We start from the raw sequence: 25,287 nt of genomic DNA on the forward strand, positions 1-25,287 counted from the left end.
TGATAAGGCAACATGTACATATTATCAGTGTGAAATCAAAAGAGTCCAAAATCAGGCAATATAAACCTTTTGCTATAATGAACAAAACAGCCATTTGAACCACATAAAAACTAGTTGATGTATACACATAAACAATCCAATACTAAAACTGGAGACAGATGCAAATGGAATACATAATAGCTCTATGGCCTATTATACAACACGCGTAAGAATCGAATTCCTTTTCGCTTGTAATCATACGTTGCACGGTGAAGATTTACTCGGTTCCAGCAATTTTCTTCTTCAATGATTCAATGTCTTCTGCTAGTTCCTTTCTACTAGACTGAACAGAATGAAACGAATGAAGGGTTAGTGTCGTTTTGTTTTTTCACATTTTGATTAAGCAATGTGCAAGGATGCCGAACTGCGTATGAAGATTGCATCATATGATCGGCTTAGTAGGCTTGTAAGTTGTAAGTTACTCGAGCTAAATGCATACGAAAAACTAAGTATTCGCTAATTGATGGTAAACAGCTTCGTCAACGCATACGAAAAACAGATCAAATCTAGTAATCTACAACTATTAGATATAGGTAGTTTGAGCCGTAGGGATGGCAAGGGGTCGCATCTGGATGGACCCAGATCCACATCCGTTTTCATGATCAAAAACTAGATCCGAACCCAGATCCGTGGGTCTAGATTTTCAGGACCCATATCCGAATCCATGAATACTGCAGATCCAGCCTCAAACTTTGAGGGATCAAAACTCAGCAAAACGCGATAAAGAGACTAAGTCTAGGAACATAGACGCAAAATTGACAGATAGGGATAGAAAAACGAGATGATAAAAAAAACGGGCAGTTTGAGTTCATTTCGCAAAAGAAGAAACAGGAACACTTTACCTTGAAAAGAAGGTATCGGTAAACAAACCAACCGGTGTATCCGAGCCCAACCAACTCCATGATCTTTGGAAGCTGCGATTACGAAAACTAGATTAGCTCAAATATACTTCTCAAAAGAACTAGCCACCAGGAGAAATTTGCCAGTTTGTGATTCAATCAACCAATTCAGCCTCATGATTCAATTTATCTAATTAAAACCCGCATATAAGAAGCTCGTCAGAGCGCCACATTTTGGCAAATTACACTTGAATAATCCTTTTAGATTGTCATATACAGTGGCCAACACATGAAGAGGCTTGGGAGTGCCAAAGCCCCGCTATAAATCATAAACTATGTTACTCGGACTCTTTATTTTGCTTCACGTACCCGTGTCCAATCCTTGATGCTTGGACATTGGTATGACAATCAGACACTTCATTTTAGGCGTAAAATTGAATATTTAGACGTATCCGACACTTGGACATGTACCAATATCCAACATCAGTACCCGAGTCCAAGTAACATAGGTCATAAATTATCCATAGTATCTCAAGAAAAATTGTAAATATATTGAACATCTCAAGCAAAAATTCCATGGCCCCTTCAATTTTTTTGTTTTTGTCAAACTGTTATAATCAATTTCGAGGACCCCCTTGTTAAAATCCCGGGTTTGTTCAAAGGAAAGGGGTGCAAATTAGCTACTAGTACAGAATAAAAATCCAAATTAAACATTCTACTATATAACCGTAAGTCCATAACCATAATCAGGGAGTGTGGTAGAGAGAATTCACATACCAAAGGGATTGAATTGATAGCACCGACAAGAATGGAAGATAGCCAAATAGCAACAATTGCCCCACCACCATATATGATAACTGTGGACTTATTCTCAAGTTTGTCCCACTGGAAAAAGCAAATAAAATAGTTTGAAAGTAAGGATTAACCTTTTCAAAAGTAAATCCATGACAAAATAAAAGGTCTTGGTGTTTGTATGATGTGATTTTCTACACTTACTTTCTCTTTCAAATCATCAAATAATTCATTTGCATCAACTGAGCTCTCTTCTGTTGAAGATGCCTTAACCTGTAGAGAAGAAAACCTCGATGACTCTGCAGAGAGACAACATAATTCGTTAAGCGATAGTAATACAAAGAACAAGCCAAAATTGCTGGAAAATAACCCACTTGTGATCCCACATCAAAGAATTAAAGAGAGATTGACTATCATATACACCTAATGGGCTATTCTTCCTAAACCAATTGGTTTTAGAATGGAACCTCATCGGGTTTCTATGCGGCCTACTTTCTTCTTATGCGGGTCTTGTTGTGTACATGCCAAATAACAACTATCTTCTTATATGTTTTTCAAATTAAGGTTGTCACTAGTATGACTATCATGTATGCAACTTCAGCTACATAGTTTACTCTTCATTTGTGATCACATATTCGACAACCAAGCACGATAAAAACAATTCCGAACAAAAACATGTTTCCTAAGGTTCAAAATGTTTATTCATCTATTCAAATATTCACGTAATTCATTATATTTGCCTCATAGATACTTTGTCCCCCGACACAACATCCAAGGAAACGCTTTAGGGTATTTAACTAACCACGAAATAGGCTTGAATTAATACTGTATTAAGATGATACGATTCACAAGATGATTAGTAATATATGCTCACATCAGATGAAGAGAGAACAAATGGAAAAATGATCAATGTGGCGGACACCTATTTGGTTCCATGTCGTACACCCACTTATTAGTCATTCCGTAATCAATCAAAGCTAACAACTATGCAGGAAAGTGTACGGGATTACGAAAAAGGCAAAATGATGTTTGTGGAGAATTTATTAAAGTGACAGCATGAGAAATACCTCCTTTGACAAGGAAACCAACATAGCTAAGAGGGGTGGCAGAAATGATAGATTAACAACGCCAGCAAAGGTTATTGTTCACTCGTAAAAGGACTTGTATGGATATCATTATTCCTCGCACATAATCCATTGGTAGGCATAACTATAACACATCAATGCTTAGATTCTGATTCCTGTTTCTTAGACACTTGTAACAAACTAATACTCTTATGTTCTTGCTTCCATACTGTTGAAGCATCACTTAAAATCAGTTTATCACAAAGATTTTTCCATCCATATGACTAGAGGTTAGTCAAAATATGTTAGAACTTCACACCCTTCAATTAATATTATCGATAATGAAAGTAGCAAAAGAGGGACCTATTAAACGTAAAGCTAGGAAATTGCCCCAATTTTTGACAAAGTTGAAAATAGACTCAATCAAAACATCTACAGGTAGGTAATAGGTTGACTCAGCATGGTGTAATATAATTCGTTAATTAATTCGCTTTTTGAATTCGCAATTCGCTCAAAATGACTCTAAAATAGCCTAAAACCGACCATAATTCGCTTTTCTTGATTCGCGATTCGCAAGGAGATTAGTGAATCATATGACTATGGGTTAACTAAATTACTTTTCAAATTGCGGCCTCAACCAAAAACCCCTCATATGTAAACTACCATTTTCCTTCATGCTTTGAGATGCAGAAAAGATGTCCCTCTAAACATCCCTTTGACTAGGCATCCTCGATCACTTTCAGTCAACAGCTCAAAAGTTGAGCCAAACTTCAAACCTCTTAACTTGCAAGGACAGAGCTCTATATTATCATTCTTCCAAAATCCCTAGAGTGTATAGATGTCTCATACTCATCTTTGGATTGATGATAATGAATAATCACTCAAACAAACCAACTAATGGACATGAACTTGTAATTATCTTACTTCATAAAGGTGCTTCAACATGGTCCAGCCCAACTTTCAATGGTTTACAACACTAATTACTAGAACCAACTAGATTTAACACTTCAAAAACCATGTCAAAGCAGAAAAAACATCATCACTTGCCAAAAATACCATTCTTTCCTAAGTACACAATCCCAACAAACAGCTTATTAATATTTTCCAGTATAAAAAAGCTAATTGGAAGTCAAAATGCAGAAACAAATTAAACATATCAACTAGTAATCAATTTTAAGTAGCAGTAACATTATACTTCACAGTTATCTACAATGGTTAAATCTTACAGCTCAAAGACAGTAAATCTGGAACCCAAATCATTCGAACAAACTCCATTACATCAATTATAAACAAAGAAAATCAAAACAACAATGACTTATGAGCATTGACAACTAAAACTACGAGTCAACTAAGTGTTTGACGAAATGTGTGAATGAAATATACCATAAAAATTCCTGGAAATTATCCTCAAAGATGAAGAAGAAGTGCGAGGAGGAATGTAAGGCATGGCTAAAAAGCGTGGGGTTTGGTTAGCCTGGACACTTGGCAACAACCCAGTTGTTGCAGCCGCCATTGAAGAAGATGTCCCTGCATAAGAAGCTGCCATTTTTACCTTCCTTTAACAAAAACCCACTTCTGTTTTGTGATGAAAGGAAAAAATGGAGGTGGGAAATTGTTGGTTTTGCAAGAAAATTTGATAAGTTGAAATTGGGTATGTTTTGGGGGTTTCTTAGTTTTCCACCATTCAAAGCATATCCTTGGGAACTTTTTGTTATTTGTTAGAGGTGATTGTATTGAGTGACACGTGGCGTTAGAAGAGCTTTGATTGGGTGATTCCCTATCTTAAAATCCACCTTTGACTTCTCTATCACTTTATTAGTGTAGGTTTTCAAACAAATTTTGAATTTTTTGTGGCAATTTTGAGACAATGAAATGGTTTCAATACAATAATTCTTAATCAATCATCCTAATTTGTAAACTTAATTATAAAAAGATAAAAAAATAATATTAAATAAATAAAATAAAAAAAGGTGAATTAAAATCATAAATTATCAAATCCTATCACATAAGGATAATTTATTAACTTAATAAATCACCGTTATTTACTAAGACCTCATCGGCTTCAATACATTAAATGGTTGCTTTTTATGTATTTCAATGTAAGTATTCTAATGTATTAATTTGATCTATAATATTTTTAACTTTGTATGATAAGAAAAATACTTTCTCTGTTCTGAAATACGCACTACATAGATATAATGGTATTATTCATCTTTCATGTTTATTTTATATATTATGACTAATGTGTAAGAAGAAATATATTCAAGTGAGATCTTGTATAAATCGTTTAATCGCATACTTTTATTATATCAAATTTTAATAATTTTTAGTTAAGAATAGTTTTAGATAAAATGATTAAAATTACGCATTGGATTGCTTAAAAAGCTATATGTAGCAAATATAATGAAACGGTAGAAATATAAAAAGTGTTTGCATCGAAACGAATTCAACAAAATCTCACTTGACTATATTTCAACTTATAAATAAAAAACTGAATACATATTAATAGGATTAATGAATAGTTGTAAAAGCCCTAATGTTGCATTAATTTTGGGACGAATAAAGTATTATAATTTGTGAGAATTTGAGAGAATAATAATATGAAATACTTAAAAGTTAAATGTACTTTAAATAATATCAAAATAGGAGTGGAAAATAAATATGTTTATGAGAATTAAAGAGAATATTGGTATATATTTATATAAGGATTGGGAGTTGGGACATTTTAAATTATAAATATGGCGCATTGTATAAAAAATGATTGTTCTTTACAAGGTGTAAGAATGCATTTGAGTAGTGCATGTATGTATAGTACATAAAAAGGTTTCATAAACATTATGCATTATTATTTATTTCGAGTTTTACTCAATTTAATATTTAAAACTAATTAAGTTTTCTAAATTACCTTCACTATATTTTTAATCTCATAAAATTGTCGACATAAAATAATTTTTCTAAGATTAGATCAAAAAACAGTTACATAATAGATGAATTGATTACTAAGCAACATTTGCTTCTCTTAGTATTTTGCTTGAGAATAACGCATCAAAAGTATGATCAGTATTATCACATTTGAAAAGAAATTTTTTTTATTTGCATAAAATCTTATTATTTTTAAATTCTTAGATAAAATTATTTGAAATTCTACTAGTGGTAACTTAATACTCCTACTTGTGTAATCTTCAACCTCCCTAAATGAGGGAAGAAAATGTTGTAATGATCATAATTAAATAGACAGATGAATTTCAATTTATTAGGTCTCAGCAAATGAAATCCATTTTAGTTGATAATTTATGTAGTACTACTACTACATTAAATATTCTTTAGTGATAGTTATTTTAGGTTCTTGAAAGTCAAACAATTTGTTTGATTATTGAATGTTATTTAATCTTATACTTTAATATGTTAATTAACAATAAAACGGGTCTAATTGTTTCAGTTAGAACAAATATCGTCTTTTTCAGACAAGATCTTGAGTTCGATTTCACGTATTCCTCTAGTTTTCCCTACCAGCCTTGTAATAAAAAAACATTAACAAATGTTCTCTAAATTAGATTTGAATTTAAATATTTAACTAAAAGTGGTAATTGGATCGAGTTAGATTATCATTATCATATGTTACTTAAATTAATAAAATAACTTAAATAGATCGATTTAAATTAGATATATTTTATGTTTTTAAAAATTGTATAACATTCATTTAAGTCAAATTAATTTTAGGCAAATTTACAGAAATTAGATTTAAAATTATGTTACTTTTTTTTGGGTATATATATTAGGTACTTCATTGTTTATGAAAAACTCCAAAGTCTATGAATTATTGAAATTTACTTTAAACACAAATCCCATCCGATACCTTTAATCATTAAGTAATCTTTTTATTTAATTACCTCTCCTTCCTTTTCCTTCATGTCTTTCAACCTAACAAACATAAGAGAGTATATATTACTCGTTTGTACACCTAATTTTGATAATTCATTGTTTGTGGGATTAGTAATTAATTTTTGTTGGTTGTTAGTTAGTTAATAAGTCTTTCGATCAGTTACTTCCTATGTCCATTCGAATTCGTATCATATAAATTAAAAAATTATTTATATATCTGAGTTATTGATGCAAATTCAAAGCCACAAATAAAATACTTTACAATAATTATATTGCTTTATATATATTTTTTTTGCCGTTTTGATTTTTATTTTGTTGCTTTCACCCATATAAAATTTTTACAATATAAGTGATAAGTGATCGAAATAGACAAATGATATAATAACAACAATAATAATTTATTTATTCAAATTTAAATTATAGTGATTAAAAGCTTCTAATCAATTGGCAAATAGTCCACTAATTGATTAAAAGCACAATTCGTGCATCATACAATGTTCTCTTACTCATAATAAGCATCTACCAAACAATCTTTTACAAATTGCACCAACCTACTTGTACGCATTTAACCATATAATAATCCTCTAATCCAATCATTGATCATATCATAAAATTAATCATCTTAGTGTTGTTGGATGATCTGACAAATTGAAAATACTGATTAATTTGATAGGCTTAGCGACTTTAGCTCACTATTTTGAAGATGTTTGGTAAAAATTAGTTAGGAGTATAGTAAAAAGTAAAAAAAAAAAAGTCATAAATCAACTGACTCGAATTTAAAACTTAAAAATAAATACCACTACAAAGCTAAGTGCAAACCAAAAAGTAACTATCAAATACACATGATCAAAAACCATAACCATAATCATTTATACTCCCTCTTTTATCATTTAGCACTATTTGCTATTTTGGTTTATCCCACTCATTTTACATCATTTTTATTTTTAGACAATGGCTCATCACTTTTTTCTCATCTCATTTGTATATTTTAACTTTCTTTTTATTTCTTCCGCACAAGTTATTCTTTCTTTTAATTATTTATAATAAAATATTCACATTTTCCTTTAAATTAAAAACATACATTTCCTTTGATGCTAATTCAATAGGACAAACTACAAGTAGTACTCTCTCTATTCCTCTTAATTTATACCATTTGTCCTATTAATATTGCACATTTTTCTTTTTGGCAATGGTCTCACTCTCTTTCTTTTAATCTCATCATCAAACTTATACTTTTTCTCCATCTTAACGTTTCATTTCTAACATCAATTTGTTTTTTGTCTTATTCTCTAACTCAATTTTCATTTCCACTAATTTTCACTCATTTTACAACTTGTGCAAAATGAGAGGGACAAAAAGGGAGAGAGAATATTATTTTAAAGTAATATTTGTATTTGCTCTTGTTCTTTGCCTATTTACATGATAACTCATATACTTATTTTTATCTTTTTTATTTTTGTGTTAATAATCAAAATTTTTGTTGAAAGGTGCAGATATGCAAGTTTAACTTCACTCATTTTCTCTCGCTGCATGAAATTTTCTATTTGGGCATCCTTCTTGAGTCGGAGATTTCTTTGACCGCATCCTTTATTATGAGTAGGAGTTATTGTCTTCTATTTGTCCCCAGAGTTTGATCATAGTTTCTATAAACAAAATACATTCAATACTGATTCCATCATGATGATGATTTGTATTTGGTCAATAAATAATGTCGTATTCTTAGGTGACTAAGTGTCAAGAAATAAAAACCAAAGTCTAAGCTTATTGAACAACTCAAAAAGCATTTCTTCCTTTTTATTCTCTGGTGATGCCAGTCTAGCATGCTCCTTTCCCTTCTTCTACATAATTATACTACTCTATCCAGTACACCCTTTTTTTTCCCTTAAATTTCTTCCTATTCCCATTTATTTCCCTATTAATTTCCATTTTTTCTGGCTAAAACATTTCCATTTTCATCATATAAACCATAATAATTAATAATTCTCTCATACTGTTAATCATCAAATTAAACACACACAAATCATATTATTAATCTCACTTTTTGCTGATTATGGAGTAATTAAGGCACTAATCCTATGATTTAAGATTAAATTTTCATAAGCAATAATGTGGGAAAATCTCAATGGGTCCAAATTCCAACATTAGGTATGCAATTTTTACTATATGGGTTATTCTCATCTTAAATTTCTCGGGTTTTATTTTATCGTCATCATCACATTCAGTATATTCTGCTTATACGAGTAATTATTCTACTAATCTAGATGATTATCTCTATAATTACTCTACTAGATCATTAGCTCATAAATCTCATACTGGTGTTCTATACAACATTACTAATCTCCCTTCTAAATTTTCTAATATGAAAATTTCTATTTTAAGGTTAAGGAGTAGAACATTATGGTCTCAAGGAGCTAATTTTAGTTATTTTGATATTCCACCAAAAATTATCACAATACCTTATGTAAAAAGATTATCCATTATGTATGAAAATTTTGGAAATTTATCTTCTCATTATTTTGATTTACCTGGTTACACGTTTCTTACAAAAGTAATAGGAATCGCAGTATATAATGCATCAGATTTAAGTGGAAATACGAGCTTTAATAGGCTTAACCTTCTTAATCTCACCTCGAAAGGTGAGGTTATTATGAAGGTTAAGTTTACACGATCAGAAGAATTTACATTGTCATCATTATCATCGGCCCGAGTAGGGAGACATAATAACACAAAGGAAAACATGTTGAGAAAATGTGTTAGATTTGATCCTATAAGTAGTTTAGTTGAATTGAGTGATATGTTAAGTCCTAATACGTGTTTATCACAAGGTTTAGGGCATTTTGCTATAGCAATGCCTATACATAATGACTCTATTTTATCACCTCCACCTTCATCTTCTCCTTCACCTTTATTTTCCCCTTCAATTACATCTAAAAGTAGACGAGAAAGAAAGAGAAACATCGCGATATGGTTATGGTGGATGATTGGATTTTTAGTTGGAATCATAAGTTTGACGACGATTGTATTGTGTTTCGTTATTGGTTACAAAATATTTAGATTGCGGAAATTGGAAAAAATGGAAAAAATAGCTGAAAAAAATATCTCTCTTCAAATAAAATGGATTGGTAATAGTAAGTTACCTATGGGTTCTATGTCTAGAACTCAAGGTGTTCTTGAAGAAGATTTAGCTCCTTGAATATGACCAATTTAATTATTTTATTTCATTTTTTTCACATTTAAATTTGTTATTCTCTTCCTTGGATAAATATATAGTTTGTGTACAATATTTTCTACTCTTATTTTATAAGCATACCTTGAAAACTTGTAAATAATATATCATGTAATCAATGAAAAAGTTTTCCCTAATCTTCTTGCATTATGATTTATGATTATAGAGTAAAGGAGTGTTTCAATGTTTGTAGATTTCTTTTTCTTTGATTTTTAGTTTTTGATTTTTTGGTTGATCAATCATCTAAATAATTAAGTTTATTGGCTAATATTTCTAGTTGGTAAAATCAGCTTATAACTCCAACTAATAATATTTGCCAAACAGATTTTACATTAAATTTGTCCCTCATTTTGATTAGGTCGTAAAAAATTTATAGTTTTTTGGTTATGGTTTATAATAGACTATATTAAAGGGTTTATTAAATCAAGTGCACTTATTATTTATGTAAAGTTATAGATCAGAAAAAAAACCTCTTTATTAAATTGCGTAAATATATCTAACTCTATAATGTGCACTTAATTAGGTAGGAGTTATTTAAAGATATTAGAATGTAGTACATAATTTTAGCCAAAAGAGGTTGTTAACTTGTTGGTTGTATACAAAATTACAGGAAATGAATATAAATACAAACAGTTTGGTAGAATAGATCTATCAATTCCAGCATATAACATCAAAAAACCATGCCTAAAAAATTATTTTTAAAAAAAAAGACAGGTATATTATACACATTTCCCATTAGTCTATTATTATGACTTTTAAAAAGTGAAATAAAACAAGTCATAATGCTGACAAATTTATTAAATATCATCAACTATTTATGTAATCATGCTCTTTTATACATGAGAGAATCACCGATAATTAGTGGCGGACTCATAATTTTAATCATAAGCATTTTTTAAATTAATTACGATAATTAGATATAATTTTTTTAAAAAAAGGTATCTAATTGGTTAGACATAACTAATGCAATGAAGAGTTTAAGGTGGATTGAAGCATGATCTTTATATGTAAATCAAGCTACAACACAGGACCGTCAAATTAGAAGAAACTTCATTTTTATTTTTTTGTCGCTCATAAATACTTTCGTATTATATTTTTGTTGTTTCACTCTAATTCTAAAATAAATTTTTAACCCACAAAATGTTTTTTTCTTAAAGTATATAAGAATAATATACTTCTATTGATGAGCTTGAAATCCACATAAGATAATTTGGTATTAAAGTTGTAAGGTCCATTCCTTTTCAAAAACATGCCCTAATTCCATATTTCAAACCAGTTTCACAAAAATATAGAAGTAATCATAATGCAAAAGAAGATTAATTTTTCATTACCAAAGAAAAAGATGGAAATCTCCCAAAAAAAAAAATAGATAAGATGGAAAAGAAAAAGGGAAATTAAAGCTAGGCTTCTTTTATAAAAGGAATCAAAATAATAAATGGCTTTTTTACTATATTAGTCTAATGAAAAAAATCGGAGAGTTTCTTCTTGTATCGTTATGACAAGGTTTTAATTCTCGTCGCACATGAGAAAGAATAAATTTTTCTTTTTCTATATGTACGAGATCTCTTATCTACTCTGAATGAAAAAATAATAAAATTGATTTTACAATATAATTTTAAATAGTATAGTAATAGTAATATATCTTTCTTACATAACATCATTCTTCCAACAGATTGGACTATCAATTATATTCCATTTCTATAGAAGACAAATAAAAATATTATATCTAAGTAGTTGTGAAGTCTTGCTCATGATTGAGACCAGATTAAAGCCATTATAGCTTATGCAAGATTACTTTATTCACATGAACCTATCATAGGTTGTTAATCAATAATTATTCATTTAATTAGTTGATTAATATGCTAGCTGCCTTACTTAAAATATCTAACAATGCAAGTTAACTCATAATTATCTAATAATGCATCAAACAAGCTAAGCACTCATTAGGCCATTACTTAATAGGAGTATAAGGATGGGTTTAAGCACATATAAAGTGTCTAACTGTACAGGATTTTTAAATTTAATAATTTTAAATATTAGTTGACATAAGTTTATATTGCTTTTAATTTAGCTCAGTTATTTGTTTTTATGACTCAAAATTTTTTTAAAAAATAAAACAAATAGAGCTTTAAAGTTTGTGGTGTATTATTGCTCCACCCTTCGAAGTATTGTGTAAGATTGTATTATTTTTTATTTTACTTTTTTTAAAAAAAAATTAGGACCTAAAAATTAAGTAATTAAACTAAATCAAGATTAATATAATTTAATATATTCTCTGTTTTATACAATTATTATAGTTGACTTTTTTACTATTCACCTAAACCACATTAACACTCGAAAAAATCATGTGAAATTTTGTTAAATCAACAAAGCAAGTGAGCGAAATGTATAAAGTTTTTCAACATTTAAGTTCTTATAACGAAATAATTATTAAGCCTTTAATTCTTAAAGTATAGATACAATGTCCACAGTTTAAATTACATGAACTGACAAAGTTCAAAATCACACAATGTTCAAAAATATAACAAAATTTCAAATCAAACAATTAAATACACATAATAGTTAATATATAATTTTTTAAAAAAAAGATGTAAATGGGTCCATGGGTATGATATGGGTCTCAAAAGTGTAGACCCGGACCCGAACCCGAACCTGGAGCCTAAGGTCATGGATCCATATTCAATCCGGATCCATAAAGTCCAAAAATAGGTAAACCTAGACCCTTAAAATTAAGATCGGGTCGAATCTAGACCTTTAAGGTCCAAGACCCGGGCGGTCCTAGTTGAGTGCTTCAACTGGACATCAAAATTTTGCTTTTATAAAATTTCATATGACTATTCCCCAAAGTATTGCACCAAAATGGCAATAACTCTTTTCCCAACACTACAATATAATATACTTTTAATAAGATATATTCAGTGACATTTAATTTAAATGACATTATTTTAATTTTGATGTAATGATATATATAGTGGATTTAGTAACCCTTTAGCAGCATAATAAAAAAATAATGCTAAAGTTTTTAGCGACATAGGATCTAGTGACATTTCTCATAAATATCACTATGGACTATAGTAACAATTACATATGTCAATAAAGGTCAAATAAACTGTCACTAAATCACTTTTATATTGTTAAAAATATAAATTAATGACATTTTTTTATATTACTAAATCCTATGTCGCGAAAAGTAATTTTTATTGTAGTGATACTTCTTCACAATGTTTCAATCATCTCAATTCGTGAAATCAACAAAATATGATCAAGCGGAACCTTTGGTCGATCGAGCAACTTTGATTGAAACCTATTGACTATAAATTTGGTTTTTATTTGGTCGAGCGGAAGACCTCTCAGTTGAATGCTTAAACAGGAAATCAAAATTTTACTTCTATAAAATTTCATGTTTATTCCTGATCATGTATTGCATCAACATGGCAATAATTTCTTTGTACACTTCTTCACAATGTTTCATCAACCAAACACACATTTTTTATGCAATCTTGATGATTCCAAGACTTAACTCAATTTGGCTTCGACAATCAATTCTGAATCAATCTTTTCTTTCCATAAACTTTGCCGAGCTAAGTTATAGTCTTGGGTAAACTAAAGCTATCAATGTACGTACTCCCTCTATTCCGTTAAATTAGTGTTATTTTCTTTTTTAGTTTAATTTATAGAATTTGCCCTTTTATATTTTTATCATGTCTCATATTATTTCTTTAATTATTATGCAATATTTATTTAACTTACGTTTTTATCTTATTTACAAAATTCTTCCACTATGTTTTATTTACCACTTATTATTTTCTATGATTTTCACCTCATTTGTACTTAGGATCTATCAAACTATAGAGAAAAAGTAAGTTTAAGTGAATTTCAATGGAAAGATGAAAATTAGACAATATAAAAGTCATTGGTGAATGTTCACTATAACCTAGGGTAGCATATGCTACCCTTGATATTTTTTAAATTTTCTAGCTTATTTCTTCTCTTCATAAAATGGGCTCAAATTGAAAATGTTTTGATTAACTTGAGGGCAAAGCTTGATTCGTCTCAAAGTAAATATTACTAATATCTACTTTTTATAATTTCATCATAATGTAAAAATTATTAGAGTTTAAACATTAAATAAGTATATTGGATAGTGAGGAAAAAATTTATGGAACAAAGTTACTTAATAACTGTACTTAGGTGAAATTTGAACTTAATGTGTACCGTGTATTATTTTTTTAAAATAATCTAAATTATTATACGTAGAACTTATTTTCAAACAGAGATGATATTTAATTATCTTTTAGAATCATATTGAAAAAACTAATTAAATTATATTAATATATGTAGATATTTAAGCTTAATTAATTTATAACAACAAATAAAATTGTTTAAAATGAAAAGTATGAACACTAAATAGGAATAGATGGAGGGAGTACTTCTAAATTTCATCCATTTTCAATTCAAATCATGAACCATACTGAAAAAATTAGTTAAATTATATCAATATTTGTAGTTTTATAAGCTTTGTTAGTTTAGAACTTAAGATAAAAAATTAGGAAAATGTTATGACTTTAACACAACCTGTACTAATCTAATATGCCCAAGTAAAATTGAGTTCAATGTTAATAATTTTATAGTGAAAGTGTAAAATTTATTTATTTTTGTGTCTTGCTTTAATCCTACTAATGGATCTTGCTTACTGATAAAATGGTTTTTGCTTAAATTTTTAAATAAATTAATGAATTTTGAGGATTTTTTTATAATGCTTGTTGATACTTTATTTATTGGTGCTATTAGTGTTTTTAGATTCTAGATCCATCACTGATAATAGTATCACGACGACAAAGGAAATGGGAGATAATTATTCTTATTTTGAGAGAAAAAGAGTTAAAGCATTAGGATAAATATTTACCAAAAAATGAGGGGACCAACTCCTCCATTCATTCTTTTGTGTCACTTCTCAACCATTTTTTTACCCTTAACAATATTCATATTCTCATAATCAAATACTCTAATAGTCTTGTCTTCTTAATTTGACTTTTTTTCTCTCATAAATATTTAATAATCATATTAACTACAAAATTACACCGTGTATAAAATTATACAGCAATTTAGGAAATTACTTGAAGTACATAAAATTCACAATGTTGATTATTAAAACCAGTCACTTATATTGTTAGTTAGACAAACATAATTACAATTTTGATTTTTAAGAAAAATGTGAAGTATCGTTTGAAATCTAAAATTTCATAAAAATATTAACATACTTAAAAATCCGAGCATTACACGGATTTCTATCCTAATATTTAATATTTTAACACAAGTGTGGCCTTAAGGGTAATGCTATGAGATAGAGATAGTAAATTAGTAATATACTTTTAAGTTTTACTATAGGAGGCAATATATTAGATACAATATGCAAATCTAATGGCCCTAAGGCAACACATTGCTTATGAACCGTCTCACTGTTAGACGGGTCTATATAAAAGAATCAATAGTAAAATAACATGAAAAAAAAACAATGAAAATCAAATTCTCACTTATACAGAAAGTAATTTTTTTAACTAGTTTGGATTGACCCTATTTAAGTCGCCTCACAGTTCGACAGTCTCAATATAAAACTAGTGCTATGTTTTTACAACATATAACAATCTTAAGCCAAAAGAGCTTAACAGCACCTTACTTTTGCTCTTAGTCCTACACTTTGAGAGTCGAGTTATTATATCTGCATTGAACGTTCATAAACTGTTGTATAAGTTGGTCTCATTATTAAATATGCTCCACACATAAAATTAGTAACCAAACTAGTATAAATTATAAGAATATGAATTTTTTTGTTTTAAAGTCATCTCACTAAGGACATGCTTAGATTGTGTGTAAATAATTAAGGGGGAAATAAAGTCAAACTAATGAAATAAAAGCAAATAGAGATGCATTTGAAGTAGTTGAGATAGTTGTGAAGAAGGTAAAATGAGCATAAAATAAAAATAATTAAGGAAAAAGAAGATAATTTCCCCTATTATGGAGGTAATATATTCCCCCACCCTCCCCTAGAATAAATATTTACCCCATAAAATTGAGAGCTCCCTTCATTTTTCATCACTTTGCAACCATTCTTCCACCACTACAACAATTAAATTTCACTAATTTTTCATTTATCAATTTTATTTTCTTACTTTGATTTTTTTTTTCACCCCTTAAAATATTTACATCCATCCAAACATACCCTAAGAGTAGTTGATTAAAGTTTTAACTTTATGTTGTCATTTCTGGGCCACAGAACCCATTTACGTCGTATATTGATTAGCATGGGCTTACTTAATTAGGGCCTTGGGCCTTAGTAAAAAGGTAGTAAGGTAGTCATAATGGATGTCTTCCGATAATTACGATGATAACAAGGTTAAAAAAAATAGTCCATCAAACTAAGGCTGTCCTTCCATCATCATCATCATACCCAGTGTATCCCGTTCATAGAAAAAACTATGATTAGGGTTTGGGAAGGGAAGAACGACGGCAGTTCATACCCATAGAAGAGAGTACGGTCAAAGAGTCCCTCGGCTCGAGAAAGGTCTTCAAAGACAGAGAAACCTACAAACTAAGGCTGCCCTTCCATTGCTTCCAATTTTTTATGAGTTACTCTTGGATGAGATGTCTCTAGGTGAAACGACCTTAAAATTAGGAGCTTATATGTTAATAGTCGTATTAGATGGCTATTCAACTCATATAGAGAACGTCTTACGATGAAACTATCTCACACATGAATTTATGTTGTGATTTTATTTGTTTCTCTAACCATATTTTTACTAACTTAATTTCATATGCAAATGCATGAAATAATGCCATTAATTCAATCACAATTGTTATAATATAAAGTTTATTATTGTAAATATACAAAGTATTATTTCTGAAATATACTTTATTACTATCTTGCTTAATATATATAGAAACAATATCTATATACTTTCATTTTGTTTGATATTTTTAAATTTCTTTTTTTTTGATATTTTTATATTTTCAAATGAAAATTAGCGAAAATGAAAATTACGTTAGAAAACAAGATAAAAAAACAATTGATAATGAAAATGAGAGGCTAATATGAAAAGAGAATAAGTTGGTACATGTATTTTAAAAGAATAGTGACTATTAATAAATGAAATGTAAAATCAATACGACAGACTAAAAATAAAAAATAATGTAAATTAAGTATTAAGTTAAGTGGTTTGTATGAGACACTACCTTGCTAGTTCTAACCTTCCACAAATTCTTGTGAGCTCTAATTAGGTCGGCCTAATATATGTTTTTGGAGATACTGTAAGTAGGTATTAAAAATAATATAAGTAAACATTTGAGACATTATGAGTAGATATCAAAGATATAATAAATAAGCATTATGATTTATATAAGTAGACATTAAATTTTAATGGGTTGGATTTAAAAGACATCTTTTAAAAAACGGTCTCTCAAAATATTAGTTGCTAATCTTACACGTAGAGTAAAACAGAAAAGAAAAGATACTAGGGTGGGTCCATGTCAAGATGGGTCCCACTCCATATTGCGTATTAGATCATGCATTTGCAGGGCACGTCACCCTGTCGGTTAGAACCGCCGCGTCTACATTTTGTTCTTTTAAAAAAAAAAACTAAAATTAAGCAAATACCTTATACCGGTAAGGTGGAGATCCATCATCGTTAGTCATCACTTTATAAGAAATTAAGTTTAAGATGTTCTCCACTCCTTGTTTTAAAAAAGTTTTTATTTTTTGTTTTTATATATTTTTTTTATTTATATTATAAATTTTATATAAAAATAATTTTATTTGTCTTTATTTTTTTAATATTTTAATAATGATTATGATCTCAGTATATCTTCTATTAATTTCATTCTAACATTTTAATAATTTTTATAGTTCTCAAATATATTCCATTAACTTTATCAAAATATTTATTATTAGTTCTGGTCTCTATATTTTTTCACTAGCTTTCTTTTAATATTTTTTTAATATTTATGGTTCTCACTTTTCTTAACTCCATTAAATTTATTATTCAATAAAATAATAGGAGTATATTCATTATCTAAATGATTCTATTTTTCTTAATTTCTATGCGCATTTATTGTCAAAAATTTTTTAAGGAACGGAGGAAATATAAAATACAAATGTTTTAATCTACATATTAAACTAGTTTACTCTTTGGAGAAAGTAAATCTCATACTTAGGATAATTACGGAATAATTAATATTTAAGATATTTTTCAAAGGATGGATAAGTTGGAATTATTAATATTACCCCTATTCTACTAAAGATCTCATTTCTTTAGTTTGTTTTTTAATATTATTCACCAATTAAATTAAATTTAATTATTATTCTTTATTTAATCTATATATTAAAACAAATTCTAGTAAAATCTTATTTTATCTTAATGTATATTAGTATTGATTTTTAATGATACATAATAAGAGAAATAAACAATTAAAATAACATATTAAAATAACCTATTGAAATATATTCACCAATTTAGTTATTTGAGAATGTATTATGAGTTTTTGCTCATAGCGACGTTCTAACATACTCATTACGAAGAAGCTTGCTTCTGAGGACAATAGAACCCTAAGATATTGTCATAAGGAACTAACTCAACAAAAAGCTTAAGCTAATAGTTAAGATCTCTCTAACACGCCCTCCCACATGAAAGTCCATTGGGCTAGAAGTGTAGATGCACACAGGCACTGAATATTCCACTTTAAATAAAGAGTGGTTAAGATTTAAACCCGTAACCTTTTATTACGTTGGCTTCTTATACATCGGCAAAGAATCAACTTCTTTACCTGGTAAGATAGTGTGCTTGTATAACAACGACCAAGCAAATAATGCATATATATAAAAGTCTAATCATTACAACGTTCATAGTTAAGGGTAATGAGAACTTTTAACCATCCTTAGTTTTCCCATTCTACCAACAAATATTCTATAACTAATACAATCCTTATACATCATCCATGAGGATTGAGGTACGTCAATTGCTGCTCTTATTATCATTATTGTGTACTTATAGTTGGATAATTTAGGTAATCATTTTATTATTCTTATTATCATTATTAAATTAGACATCAAAGATGTTTCCTAGGGACAACCCATTAAGCCCTTCGAGCTAACTTGTTTTTGTTAGACTTATAATCATAGAAAAAAAAGGGCTTAATAGCAAATATAAACTTTCCTCGATAAATATATCAAAATACTAAATGTCTTGGTATATGTTAGGTTTGTGCTTATTAGTTGTGTTTCTATTGTGAACTATAGATTCAAGTCTAACAAATAACAATCAATAATGTGTTAGATCAATGTTAAAGCCCTTGATGAATAAAAAACCATAAAATCATAGATTAATAATTTTACGTGCAATAAAATCAATACAATTAACAACTTAAAAAGCTATCAAGATTCACCCGATTTGAACAGAACAAAGTACAACCTGAAGCCAACTCAACCTTTCTTTTGCTTCAAGATGAAACTTACAAACATTAAAAGTCGATTTCACTTTAGGACAAGCAACAGTAAAATAACAACACTTATTCTTCCATATATCTCCAAAGCTCCAACATTTTACTTCTTTACTCAAATGACATTTTTTGCTTTCCAAATTAAACCTCATATATAGCCTATCAATATCAAATACTTAATTACCATAGTCGTATATGAATCAACTGGACTCGATTGAAGATTGATTCAGTACATGACCCATTTTTAATTAATATTAAATCGACTCAATTATTCTTGTCCAAATCGAACTGGTCTACTTAAATAAATTTTCAATGATATCTTTTCTCGATTGCCATCTTTAAGCACAACCCTTTTGAATGGAATCAAAAATTCAAAGATTTAATACTTTCTATTGTTTGATTTAATTAGAACTTATGAATTATAATAAAAGATTCTCGCCAAGTCACCCCTAAGTCAAGCAATCAAGCACTATACTCTACAATCCTACTAAAATTTTATTTTATTTGATTAAATTGTACGATATGATGAGGCTAAGTGAGAATTATAATAAAAGTTTTACTCAAAAAAGTAATACTCCCTCCGAATCAATTTAGATGTTCCATTTGTTTGGACACGGTTATTAAGGATGGTGTGGGGTCCATTAAAAAGGATAAGTAGTAAAGGGTAAGTAGTGAAAAGTAAATAGTGAAGGGTAGTTGGGTAAGTAAGGTATATGGGGGTATATTCGTAAGTACTTGTGTGAACTAAGGATATTTAGGTAAAAAAGATTGATAAAAATAGAAATGGGACAACTAAAAAGACTTTGCCAAATAAGAAAATTGGATAACTAAATTGATTCGGAGGGAGTATATATTTCAACTAAGTAAAATCTAATTTTACCTAGTAAAGTTTAAGAGTAACATTAGAGAGTATATCTCTATTAAACTATTTGAAGATTCAGTTCGTATTTTATACTTTGGAGTTTGGACCTTGTAAAAGAACAAAAATTGCAACCAAAAAATATCTAAACTAGTGTTGGACAGGGATATTTTGGTTAATTCCTTATCTTGTGATTCCGGTATTAGTTAAACAAAAAATTAGTTTCTAAATGAATTTTACATTAAAACTAAAAATTTAGACTTTCGACTATTTGAATACATTTTCCTAATAAATAACAATTAATTTACATTTTTATATGTAGCAACTAGCAAGCATATCATAATATACTTTTGATTGGTCAAATCAATTAATAAAATGTTAGTTACTATTTATAAAAATCAAAAGACAGTTGCTTATATCATTGATGTTTTCATAACTCTTAACAATCTTTTATTTTTTTAATATATTTTTTCATAATAAAGCGAAATGAAAAATTAAGTGAAGATCGATTTCAGAACTTTACTATAAACAAACGATATTTATTTTAACAAAGATGAAATTTGATTCTCCTTTAACTCCAACTAAAAGTATTCAAAATAATCACGATGATTCGATATTTATCCCATTTTGTAACCAAATTCAGTTTGGTCTAACTTCAAAATGAATTTTAAACTATATAAAAATCAATCTGGACACAAGACCCGATTTCAAACCGACATAAAACATGTGACCCGAAATCAACCTGATAATCTGAATAAACACCTTTTAACTCTCACAATTGGATACTTTTCTTCTAAAAAAAAATTTTAAAAAACAAAAAGAAAAAGACAATATAGAAATATATAGGATTGAAGACGTGGCGTGGTGGTTTCCCGTGTGATGAAAGAAGATGATTGGTGGGTGTAAGAAACCTACGTCAGATTTGGGACCCACAAACCCATTTGGTATGATTTCAACACACAGAACACCAATTTAATACGGGTACACCTTACTTATTCAGCTTTATGTGTGGTCCCCACCATAGCAATCACATTACACGTGGGACACCTGACCGCATGACCGGGCATTTTCCTGGCCTTTTATTTTTTGTATTCATCTACGGTTAGGATTTCATTTCTTCATTTGTCATTCTCATCTCTCACTCTGCTGTTTCAGCCGTCGGATCTAGCTCCATGTCCTACACCTTTCAAATTCAATGATGTAACGGTAAACCTAATACTACTAGTCTCTCCTTCTTAATTTGGTGGTAAAAAATAAAAATTAAAATTAATCGTGTAGGTAAAATTAAATAAGCGCTAAAATATGAATGAGATTAAAAGAAAGTAGTTTGTTCAAAAATAAAAATAATGCAAATTAAATGAGACGGACAAAAATTAAAATGATGTAAATTCAATAGGACGGAAGGAACATTTTTAATATAGGAAATTACATGATGATATCACTTTTGCAAAAAAAAAAAAAAAACCCCGCATGTGTACTACCTAACAGAAAAAGTTTATTGACCGGCAAATATGAGGTTTGACCAACATGTGAGATGCAAGTGACCCCTTTCATTCCCCTTCCCTCTTTACCTTTTACCGGTTTCCTTCCATTTTTATTTATAGGAACCTGTTCTGTTGTAATTAAGGAGATTAGGGGAAATTAAAGGGGTCTTGTATGTCTTACGTGCTGGTCTAATCTCATATTTGCCAGTCAACGAATGTCAAATATGTCACATTAGGTAGTATTTTCAAAGAATGCATATAAAATAATTTCTTATAGTTTCTTATAACTTTTTAGAAGAAAAATTGTAAAAAATAATCCAACATTCACTTCTATAACACAGAAATTAAAAGACGATGAAACAAAAAAGCTATTGTGATGACCAGTTGACCATGGTCTTGTTTGTTATGAAGCATCAACCACTATGGCATGGTAAACCTTGTAGTACTATCCCATACTCTCATGAACTAAAAACCTTTTATTAATTTAAAGTGCGTTTATTTAGTTTTGCAATTATTATTTTATGAAAATATTCGGATTATTTTTATACAAGTTAGTTTATCTATTTTTTAATGTCTAAACCACTTTTTAAATATACTAATATTTCATAGAGATCGAGGCATATATTATGTCATTTTGATTTTCTAGAGTTAGAATTTTGAGACGTTCTTTTAATTTTGATACATTGTATTCCAATTTATCATTATCATCATCATATCCAATGTAACTTGCTCATAGAAAACTATAATTAGAATCTGGAAAAGGGGATGAATGCGACAATTCATACTCATAAAGGAATTGTAGCCAAAAAGGCTCTTGACTCTAGAAAAATTCATAGATAAATCATCAAAATACATGAAAATTAAAGACCAAAACCTTTGTTTAGTGAAATAAATTAAAATTGAAGGAAGAGTTAATTGCATCACATCCAATAACTACCTTAACAACCAAGTTATAACAAAATGTCCTTCAATTTGCAACAGTAGATGACATGACATCTTCAATTTTGAAACACACATGATTTATCTCGTTTGTGCCCTTTTCTAAATGGAAGAATTCTAGCTATGAAAAGTCATACTTTGTTACATTTATTATTTTTTTTTACTAACTAATACTATGTATATCGATTTATATAGTCAACCTTAAATTTTAGAGATTGGACCTTAATTTTTAGAGATTATAACTCTAGCGGTGGTGGTGGTGTTGCTCGTCAAATATTATATGGTATAAATATTACTTTTTAATTTATAATTTATATATTATATATATATATGTCAAATAATAAATCGAATAAAGAATTATGTGGTTGAGATTAAAAGAAATAACGAATTTGTAAATGAGATTAAAAAGAGAATAGCAAGAAGTGAGGACCATTAACAAAAGGTGAAAGGGTGCGATGTAAATGCGATTATCCTAAATAAAAATTAGTTGCAAATCAAATGACAATAAGCACGTATATTTAACATTTATTTATCATTCAAGATTTTACCTAGGTTGGAAATTGGGATTTTCAAAATTCATAAATTATTAACTCCGTTTTTAAATATTTATGATTGATTATAATATGTTATGTGAATATTATTCACTATCAATTACAAATATAATGAAACGAAATAAATATTTTATTTCGTTTAATTCCATGGATTAGTCATGAGTGGTGGTAGGTGATGGAACAAGGTAGAAATTGGACTTGCACTTTATGATAATACAGTGCCAAACCCTATTAATCATTTATTGTATGAGTATCATGTATAATGTATATATAATCAAATCAATTTTTCATCCGCTAATTATAAATATATTTTTAAATAATTTTATATACTTCATATATTATCTTTTATTTAACGTTATTTCTAAAAAGCCATCTAAATAATCATTTTCTATGTAACCTCATTTAAGTAATTAAGATACCTTGGATTTCATTTTTTTTTCCGTATCCAATGTATTTAAATCTAAAATATCTCTAATCATAAATAGTTGAAAATAATAAAAGTTGATAATGAAGTAATATAATTTATATTAAGGTGAATCGAGCATGATGTCATTTGACTATTTAAACTTATAGATTAAAAATACAATATAAATTAATGTTGACCAATGAGTAGAATCTAATAAATAAATGTCACGTTTGGAAAGGAGGAATGAAGCATAATTTTGAATTGATATTTTTTCTATTTCATTGAGATTATAAGAGTAACATTTATTCTTAAAAATTGTACAAATTGGTGATACTCCTATTGTAATTTAACTGGTACAAAAGAGTATGGGTTAATTGGTAAACAACTGATAGCTGGTAGATGATAGCTGAATATAATAGCTTATTTAATCAGCGAATTTTATTAACTGATATGACCAGCTGATTTTGAACTCGCTGCTCAGATTTTGAACTCGCTGCTATGAGCAGCTTGTTCAAAAACAACTTATTCATAATAATAAGTTGTTTCAACTAACTAATTTATCAAATATTAGCATTGACTGGTTTGACCACTTAATTTTTTTTAGTATCAAAATAGCTAAAATTATTCAACAATTTTTTTTTTTGCCAAACACCCTCTATATCTTTGTCGACAATGAACAAGCACCGTTGAGTATGGAAATCCTTAGCAAATCAAGTAAAAAAGCATAAGAAGCCAAAGAAAGCCGTTTGGTAATCGGCCAACCCCGGATTTGAAAGTATCTATGCGCCATAATCTAATCCAATTTAATAAGTTCTGCTTTTGTGAGAGATCAAACGACATAATATTTTTCACTGTAAACTGTTCCATACAAGAATATCTTACAAATACTTACGATTTGTATTTTTTACTAAATTTAGACCGTGTATAAGTAATAAAAAAATATTAATGAAAAAAGACGAAAATATAATCACTTTGATGAGATTGGTTTAATTGTATATAAATAAAAGAAAATTAAAGTGAAAAAAAGTAAAATAGATATTTATGTAATTTTTTTGCAAAAATAATAATATAACAACAAATTTAATATAATCAAAAACAAAAATATAGCAAATATTATACACTAATAAAGAATCGTTTGGTAATATCTATTTTGTTAATTATTGACTTGAATCTTGATATTTAAAAAATAATAAAGAAAAAGGGTAAAATGAAGAGACAAAAATCCAAGTAAGCCACATGACATGGGTGGACTTTGTTGCGTTGGCCCCTCAGCATCACTAACTTCCCACAAAAACCAAGAAAAGATGGACGCGTAGATCGAGTTATAAGCTACCACGTGTACGGTGAACGTGGGTGCGAATAAACTATTATCACTTCTCTATTTTCAATGCACTCCTTTGGACCCACTTTAAGGCCAACTCATCACACCCATATTTATGAACTAATCCCATTTTATTAAAAAAATTCACAAAACATCATGAGACTTTTTGGCAAAAAATTACGGGATTATAGAGTATTTGACAAATGTTTATTGAATTAGTATATTGGCAACGTGTAAAAAGCAGATGTGACATTTGAAATAAAACGGAAGAAATAACAAATTCAACTTTTTATTTTGACTTTAAAGCCAACTTTTCAACTAACTATAAAGTCATTTACCATTAACCATATACGTTGGTTTGACTTTTTTCACCAATTAACAAGTCAAAAGCCATAG

General features: G+C 28.7%; 2 protein-coding genes across 2 annotated transcripts; one reads left to right on the plus strand and one right to left on the minus strand.

The window, feature by feature from the left end:
• Window positions 1–51: 51 nt before the first annotated feature.
• Window positions 52–4,526, minus strand: LOC130811392 (protein CURVATURE THYLAKOID 1A, chloroplastic). The gene is made up of 5 exons (XM_057677683.1): window positions 4,118–4,526; window positions 1,875–1,969; window positions 1,656–1,763; window positions 882–953; window positions 52–322 (listed from the first exon to the last, which is right to left on the minus strand). The coding sequence occupies exons 1-5, from the start codon at window positions 4,278–4,280 to the stop codon at window positions 257–259; spliced, it is 504 nt and encodes a 167-aa protein (XP_057533666.1). The 5' UTR covers window positions 4,281–4,526; the 3' UTR covers window positions 52–256.
• Window positions 4,527–8,404: 3,878 nt separating this feature from the next.
• LOC130811390 (uncharacterized) lies at window positions 8,405–9,990 on the plus strand. Its single transcript, XM_057677681.1, has one exon. It carries the CDS (start codon window positions 8,739–8,741, stop codon window positions 9,807–9,809), a length of 1,071 nt encoding a protein of 356 aa, XP_057533664.1. The 5' UTR covers window positions 8,405–8,738; the 3' UTR covers window positions 9,810–9,990.
• The last annotated feature ends 15,297 nt before the right edge of the window (window positions 9,991–25,287 follow it).

The sequence above is a fragment of the Amaranthus tricolor genome, chromosome 4, assembly GCF_026212465.1.
Source record: "Amaranthus tricolor cultivar Red isolate AtriRed21 chromosome 4, ASM2621246v1, whole genome shotgun sequence".
Taxonomy (NCBI): Eukaryota; Viridiplantae; Streptophyta; class Magnoliopsida; order Caryophyllales; family Amaranthaceae; genus Amaranthus; species Amaranthus tricolor.

What these genes read in the sequence shown, in the direction of transcription:
- LOC130811392 (XM_057677683.1), bottom strand. Translation starts at nt 4,280, where the DNA reads ATGGCAGCTTCTTATGCAGGGACATCTTCTTCAATGGCGGCTGCAACA. An exon ending in AATTTCCAGGAATTTTTATG is followed by an intron (nt 1,970 to 4,117) that starts GTATATTTCATT and finishes GTCTCTCTGCAG; the next exon opens with AGTCATCGAGGTTTTCTTCT. An exon ending in TTGATGATTTGAAAGAGAAA is followed by an intron (nt 1,764 to 1,874) that starts GTAAGTGTAGAA and finishes TGCTTTTTCCAG; the next exon opens with TGGGACAAACTTGAGAATAA.
- LOC130811390 (XM_057677681.1), top strand. Translation starts at nt 8,739, where the DNA reads ATGGGTCCAAATTCCAACATTAGGTATGCAATTTTTACTATATGGGTT.